Source organism: Helianthus annuus, chromosome 17 (assembly GCF_002127325.2).
Source record: "Helianthus annuus cultivar XRQ/B chromosome 17, HanXRQr2.0-SUNRISE, whole genome shotgun sequence".
Classification (NCBI taxonomy): domain Eukaryota; kingdom Viridiplantae; phylum Streptophyta; class Magnoliopsida; order Asterales; family Asteraceae; genus Helianthus; species Helianthus annuus.
Window position 1 is genome coordinate 77,704,136 of NC_035449.2, and position 8,103 is coordinate 77,712,238.

The window sequence follows — 8,103 nt, forward strand, 5'->3', positions numbered from 1 at the left end:
AATCAAAAGTGACTTAGGGCCTTCATTCACAGATAAAGGATCTTTACTTCCAGAGTCGTCACAATCATAATATTCCGCAAGAATACGCTTCCGCTCAGTTGGTGACTTCATCTTTCCTAGCCTTTTGTTACGCAAAGCTATACCACCAGCACTTGAATCAATCAGTGAAACGGGGTCTCATAATCAGTGTTAACTGGTATAAAATCCTTCATATTAAAGTGAATAGATTTGTTAAAATACACAAAGGTTTGTATTTTGAAATAGGAATGTGTTTAAAATAAAAAAAGATAATACCTTCTGGTTAGTAGTATGTTTTCTCGTCTTGCGCTTTTCTTTGCTATAAGTATTGAATTCTAATTTAAATAGAAAAGCTAGATTAGAAATGTAGAATTACAAAATCCAAAAGATTGAAAAAACATTAGAAACAAAATGCAGACCTTCATTGCAACCTAAAGGAGCTTTTGTTGCTGACTCGTCATGATCATAAGAGTCTACAAGATTACGCTTCAACTCGGAATGTACCCTTATTTTTTCAGCATTTTTTGTAGCCAAAGATATTTATCCAGTGTTTGAACCAATCAGTGACATCGGGGTATCATCCTTAATATTGAAATGAATATAATATATTATTATAAACAATATTTGTAATGATAATAGTGATGAATAAAAGTAAATGAATAAATAGATTTTATCCTATAGTTTGTTTAAAAATAATACGTTCAGATCGACAGTATCAACACTTGCAAAATCACCAGATGTGATATTCATTGAGTTTTAAAGGTCAACCTACATTGTAAACAAAGCATGCAGTGTTAAATTGTTAAAGCAAGAATGTAGATGAAATACGGTATAATTGTAACGACTTAATATCAATAATACTAGATAATTACATGGTCAATCCCTAACTTTGTTTCAAGGTGAGAAATGATTGCCAACCAAATTACTAATTTCATCCGGAAGCAAATTATCCGTTTCACCCTATATAATAATTAAGATATAAAAACAGTGGTACAATATGAGATTGTACAAATTATAAAAAAATGGGAAAATAATAAAGCCAAAGCACATACATCAAGAAACTTATCAACCAACTCTTGAGCACTCTTTCAAAGTAATTTTCGAGCTACATGGCTAACAAAGTTAGAGATGCAATACCAGTACTATCTTGTAACCTAATTTGAAGTTTCAACCTAAAACATATTAATAATAAAAGTTAACTTATATATGTTTGAAATATTGTTATTAGTATAGTATTGAAATATAACATTTTAAAGTTATCATAAAGTTAGGAATTTACCTGGGAACCACATAAACACCTTTTTGATTGCAAACATCATTTATGCATCGAATTTTCTGCTTCTCCTCATTTAAATCTAATCCATCCTCTCCATCGCTTATAAAATACAAAACAGTAACCTTCTTCTTACAATCCTTGCAAGAATTGTAATACCATTCAACATCATGAGGGAAACTTATCACTGTACCAAGCACAGTCACATTCTTTTCCTCATCAGTTTTATTAACCTCATCTATGTTCTTGAATTCAGTTTCAACCAAAAAATCATCATGAATAGTTTTGCCAGCTTGAGATGAACCAAAATGACGGCTTGAAGAACCAAGATCCGTTCTTTTTTCAAGTAACCTTCAAATGATTATAAATATAATTAGTCTATAAATTATGAAACCTTTCAAAGTTGTGACATAAAATACTAAAAGCAAACAAATAATCAAACAACGAATTTAAAAAAAATGTATCTCTTACCTGTTTTGGAAATTCATTAGCTCATCAATGCTTTCGTTAAGATACAAAGTGTTGTTTTGAAAAGAACTGGACACGTATGCCTTACCTAGATAGTTAAGAAGAAAATTATATACAAACAGTTAAGCATTGATAAGTACAACAATAGAATGTAAACTATATAGAATTTTAATGAGCAAGATAAGAGTTATTAATTAAGTATAAAACCTTCATGAAAGCTATATCTTCCAAACTGCAGTATCAGAAAAACATCACTCGGGTTCTTTTCCATAAACTTTGACATTTTCACCGCATAATCTCCTCACAAAGTGAGATAAACATTAAGGTACCTATTAATAAATATTTAATAAAACGTGAACTAATTGATAAAATATATAAAGGAGATAAAAAAATAAATAAATTGCAGCTCTAAATCACGAAGTTGTAAGCTCATTTTTTTTGTCCAGTTTCTCATTACTGCTTGTATGATCAATCATAGGAAACTAACCATCAACATAACCAATGATATCTATAAAAAAACAAAAAAAATTAGAACAATAACACTGGCGTAATATAAGTAAAAATTATAATTCAAATGATGGTGCACTTACCAATAGAAGAGTCTAGCGGAATAGCACGATTGTGAAGAACATCAAAGGAAGTAAAAGAGAATCCATGAATTGATCCACCAAAGTCATCACAGTTTCTGATATGGGTAGAGAAATTGAAAATCAATTTATGTCGATGGTTAGTCGGGCGGTATGGAGACAAGTTGTCACCAACTTCAAACCTAGTAACCATGACACAATGTTTTTCTTAAAGTAATCTTCCATACTTTGCGAGATAATTACCAGCCACACTTCTTGAATTTTGGAATCCTATCAAACAAATATAAAGTTTTAGGATGTAACCTATGATATAAAAAAATAAATAACTGTGTTATAAATTTATAAAATACCTCCTCATCCATGAGGATCAATTCTATCGCATGAATAGTGATGACGGGGGGTTAGCTCAAGTCTCAATAAAATGACTAAAACACATAACAACTTAAAAGGTTAAAAGGTTCAAAACCCGCGAGCTGTAATGAACAACAAAAAGAACAAGCACAGTGGTCAATCACATCACTAACAACTTGTGAGACTCTCCCTCAACTGCAAAAAAGAGGCTTGTTCCCACGTGGTAGATGTGGGAGGTAGAAGGCTTGCAACAAGAGATTGTAACAACTGATCCAGAGTTAACTCATGTCCCAATGGTGCACCGGTTGCCACTAGTTGAGAAGAAAATAAAGGAAAGGATGTTTGATCTGCCCTTGTAAACGTATATGGACTTGGATTTGGAGGAGGATGGCTAGGACCAGCTTCATTTCTTGACACAACAGGTTGTGAGCTTGTAAAAGGAAGTACAGGTGGCTCTTGTGACAGTGATGGTTCTGGTTCATCATAATCTAGCCTGATTCTCACTCCTTTATCTCTTTCCCTGCTCACGTATTGGTTAAGGAGAAACCTTAACTGCAGGAAATTGTTTGCAACCCCATCCGGTATAAGGTCGATGCGTGTGGGAGTGCTTGTTGCACCGACATTAGGAGATTGGACTCCTGAACGGGATGGGGTTGGCGTCTGAAGGAAAGGAACTCGGGGTATGTGACTCCTGTTGGAGTGCTCTCGGGAATTGAGAACGAGGTAGGCACAGCCACTGGAGTTTGGTTGGTGTTTATAGTAGACGGTTCGTGGAACTTGGTTTATCTCTCCCGGGGACTCTCCTTCAGACATAATGATTTTTGTTAGAATTGGAGCTACACTACTGGTCTTCAACAATGAATCTAGTGGCGTAGTCCCACGGTGGGCGCTAACTTGTTGCTATAATAAACATGAGACCGAGTATACTTAGGAGGCTGGTTAGGTAAAAGGCTTCAAGGATTCGGTTTTCCTAACGCAGGTCGTGAGGTCCTCCCATGTTTGCAGCATGTTGGGGTTGGATCACCTTGCTTTAGTTCACTTTTGGATCTAGATTGAAGGGTATCCAATCCAGAATGCTGATGTTAGTGAAGCGGAGTTATTTGAAGTGAAGAAGAGAACAAGCAAGGAGCGAGTTCTCAAGAGAGAAGAGAAAGATCAGAGACCAAGGCTTATCTAAGCTGATCGGAATGTTTTGCATGAATGACAAGGGCTGCTATTTATAGAGAAAGGATCTTCTAAGAGAAGAAACCTTTGACTGATGATCCAAGGCTGCAGTGAAGGAATTGCCCATTTTGGGGGTTGGAGGCTTCGGACCTGCGGGTAAAAGAGTGTCTCCTTGCACATGCCTCTTTTTTTTGCGGCTGAGGGAGAGTCTCACAAGTTTTCAGTGATGTGATTAACCATTGTGCTTGTTCTTTTTGCTGTTCATTACAGCTCGCGGGTTTTGAACCCTTTAACTTTTTAAGTTGTTATATGTTTTAGTCATTTTATTGAGACTTGACCTACCCCCGTCATCACTATTCATGCGATAGAATTGATCCTCATGGATGAGGAGGTACTTTATAAATTTATAACACATTTATTTATTTTTTTATATCGTAGCTTACATCCTAAAACTTTATATTTGTTTGATAGGGTTCCAAAATTCAAGCAAGTGTGGCTGGTAATTATCTCACAAAGTATGGAAGATTACTTCAAGAAAAACATTGTGTCATGGTTACTAGGTTTGAAGTTGGTGACAACTTGTCTCTGTACCGCCCGACTAACCATAGACATAAATTGCTTTTCAATTTCTCTACCGATATCAGAAACTGTAACTGTGATGACTTTGGTGGATCAATTCATGGATTCTCTTTTACTTCCTTTGATGTTCTTCACAATCGTGCTATTCCGCTAGACTCTCTTGTTGGTAAGTGCACCGTCATTTGAATTATAATTTTTACTTATATTACGCGAGTGTTATTGTTCTATTTTTTTTTTGTTTCTTTATAGATATCATTGGTTATGTTGATGGTTGGTTTCCTATGATTAATCATACAAGCAGTAATGAGAAACTGAACAAAAAATGAGCTTAAAACTTCGTGATTTAGAGCTACAATTTATTTATTTTTTTGATCTCCTTTATATATTTATCAATTAGTTCACGTTTTATTAAATTTTTATTAATAGGTACCTTAATGTTTATCTCACTTTGTGAGGAGATTATGCGGTGCAAATGTCAAAGTTTATGGATAAGAACCCGAGTGATGTTTTTATGATACTGCAGTTTGGAAGATATAGTTTTCATGAAGGTTTATACTTAATTAATAACTCTTATCTTGCTCATTAAAATTCTATATAGTTTACATTCTATTGTTGTACTTATCAATGCTTAACTGTTTGTATATAATTTTCTTCTTAACCATCTAGGTAAGGCATACATGTCCAGTTCTTTTTCAAAACAACACTTTGTATCTTAACGAAAGCATTGATGAGCTAATGGATTTCCAAAAGAGTTAAGACATACATTTTTTTAAATTAATTGTTTGATTTTAGTATTTTATGTCACAACTTTGAAAGGTTTCATAATTTATAAACTAATTATATTTATAATCATTTGAAGATTACTTGAAAAAAGAACGGATCTTGGTTCTTCAAGTCGTCCTTTTGGTTCATCTCAACCTAGCAAAACTATTCATGATGATTTTTTGGTTGAAACTGAATTCAAGAACATAGATGAGGTTAATAAAATTGATGAGGAAAAGAATGTGATTGTGCTTGGTACAGTGATAAGTTTCCCTCCCGGTGTTGAATGGTATTACAATTCTTGCAAGGATTGTAAGAAGAAGGTTACTGTTTTGTATTTTATAAGCGATGGAGAGGATGGATTAGATTTAAGTGAGGAGAAGCAGACAATTTGATGCATAAATGATGTTTGTAATTAAAAAGGTGTTTCTGTGATTCCCAGGTAAATTCCTAACTTTATGATAACTTTAAAATGTTATTTTTCAATACTATACTAATAACAATATTTCAAACATGTATAAGTTAACTTTATTATTAATCTGTTTTAGGTTGAAACTTCAAATTAGGTTACAAGATAGTACTAGTATTGCATCTCTAACTTTGTTAGACCATGTATCTCGAAAATTACTTGGAAAGAGTGCTCAAGAGTTGGTTGATAAACTTCTTGATGTATGTGCTTTGGCTTTATTATTTTCCCATATTTTATAATTTATACAATCTCATATTGTACCACTGTTTTTATATCTTAATTATTATATAGGGTGAAACAGATAATTTGCTCCCGCATGAAATTTGTAATTTGGTTGGCAAAAAGATGGCGTTTAAGATTGAGATTGCTCACTTTAATGTGAAGAATAACTACAAGTCATTCACTGTCAAAAGATTTTCTGATGATCCTGCAATCATTTCTCAGCTTGAAACAAAGTTAGGGATTGACCATGTAATTATCTAACATTATTGATATTAAGTTGTTACAATTATACCGTATTTCATCTACATTCTTGCTTTAACAATTTAACACTGCATGCTTTGTTTACAATGTAGGTTGACCTTTCAAACTCTATGAATATCACATTTGGTGATTTTGCAAGTGTTGATACTGTCGATCTGGACGTATTATTTTTAAACAAGCTATAGGATAAAATCTATTTATTCATTTACTTTTATTCATCACTATTATCATTACAAATATTGTTTATAATAATATATTATATTCATTTCAATTCATTTCAATATTAAGGATGATACCCCGATGTTACTGATTGGTTCTAGCACTGGATAAATATCTTTGGCTACAAAAAATGCTGAAAAGATAAGGGTAAACTCCGAGTTGAAGCGTAATCTTGTGGACTCTTATGATCATGACGAGTCAGCAACAAAAGCTCCTTTAGGTTGCAATGAAGGTCTGCATTTTGTTTCTATTGTTTTTTCAATCTTTTGGATTTTGTAATTCCACATTTCTAATCCAGCTTTTCTATTTAAATTAGAATTCAACATTTATAGCAAAGAGAAACGCAAGACGAGAAAACATACTACTAACCAGAAGGTATTATCTTTTTTTTTTAAACACATTCATATTTCAAAATACAAACCTTTGTGTATATTAACAAATCTATTTACTTTTATGTGAAGGATTCTATACCAGTTAACACTGATTATGAAACCCCGGTTTCACTGATTGATTCAAGTGCTGGTGGTATGACTTTATATAACAAAAGGCCAGGAAAGATGAAGCCACCAACTGAGCTGAAGCGTATTCTTGTGGAAGATTATGATTCTGACGATTCTGGAAGTAAAAATCCTTTATTTGTGAATGAAAGCTTCCTGGGTAGGTTGAAGGGTTGCAATTCCTCCCTTGGTGGGGAACTTGACAATGCCTTGGCCAACAGAAACAGCCATACTAAACTTGCTTTGGCCTGGCCTTCCTATGATAACATCGTAGGTAGAAGGCATGTTGATTACAATGAAGGTGAGTGGCTTGGTTCTCTCCATTTCACTCTCTTGAAACAAACGTCAAGTGTTAGTTGGCCCAAAGGCTTGATAGGATGTCAGCGATACCTGACTCAGCTGGCTGAAGCCTTGAACGCTCCTGGTCGCTGAGTTGGTTGAAATATTTTTCGAACATTATCTCCGTTGCTGCTCCCGTGTCGATATAAGCTTTGCTCGTTTTCAGGGTTCCCACCATGGCTTCAACTACCAAGCTTCTCTTTTTTGGTGGTGGGAAGCACAAGCATTGAAGTTCCCAAGCTTCTAAACATTGTCGCTTGGTGGGGGTTTCTTCACCAATATTCACCATATTTAATTCCTTGTTTTTTCCATCACTCATTTTGTCTTTTACCTCTTTAACAAGGTGGGCAAGCTCTCCGGATTTAACAGTTTCCTCAATTCTCTTTTTGAGTTAGAAACGGTCATTGGTGTGATGGCCTTTTTCTTCATGGAACTCACAAAACTGAGTAGAATTCTCATTTCTTTTGCTCTTGGGCAAGGGTCTGGTCGGTCGGAAGCTATGGTTAACCTCTTCGGTGGCAAGGATTTCCGAGGAGTTTTGGTTAAGGCTGTGAAGTTCACAACCTTGTCCCTGCTCGAAGGGTTCCTGCCTTCAGACCTTCGAGGGTCTGAGCCCCTGGACTATCTATCGTAAGAACCATAGTTGCTTCTCTTTCTGTTGGGGCTGTTATTCCTCCAGCTAGGACCCCTCTTTCTTTGCTCCTTGATGTCAACCGCCCCTTTCCCCCCTGATGTGAGCTTCAAACCTTTCAAGGGCTTCTTCTAAGGTTTGTAGCAGACACTTGTTAAAGTTCGTGGTAAGATACTTAGAGGTGATTGCATTCATGAAGCCTGCAACTCTCATCTTCTCGTCGGCTCTCACGTATGTCAAACCTTCTTTTTTGTACCTCTCGA

General features: G+C 34.9%; 1 protein-coding gene across 1 annotated transcript; it reads right to left on the bottom strand.

Moving 5' to 3' along the window:
- Positions 1–1,261: 1,261 nt before the first annotated feature.
- LOC118489025 lies at positions 1,262–2,055 on the bottom strand. Its single transcript, XM_035986533.1, has 3 exons — positions 1,967–2,055; positions 1,763–1,847; positions 1,262–1,642 (listed from the first exon to the last, which is right to left on the bottom strand). Exons 1-3 carry the CDS (start codon positions 2,040–2,042, stop codon positions 1,294–1,296), a joined length of 510 nt encoding a protein of 169 aa, XP_035842426.1. The 5' UTR covers positions 2,043–2,055; the 3' UTR covers positions 1,262–1,293.
- Positions 2,056–8,103: the final 6,048 nt, after the last annotated feature.

Bases quoted from the DNA above. Each gene is read 5' to 3' on its own strand.
- LOC118489025 (XM_035986533.1), bottom strand. From the start codon at position 2,042: ATGTCAAAGTTTATGGAAAAGAACCCGAGTGATGTTTTTCTGATACTG. The intron at 1,848-1,966 runs GTTTTATACTTA...TTAACTATCTAG, and splicing joins AAGATATAGCTTTCATGAAG to GTAAGGCATACGTGTCCAGT. The intron at 1,643-1,762 runs GTAAGAGATACA...AATCATTTGAAG, and splicing joins CTAATGAATTTCCAAAACAG to GTTACTTGAAAAAAGAACGG.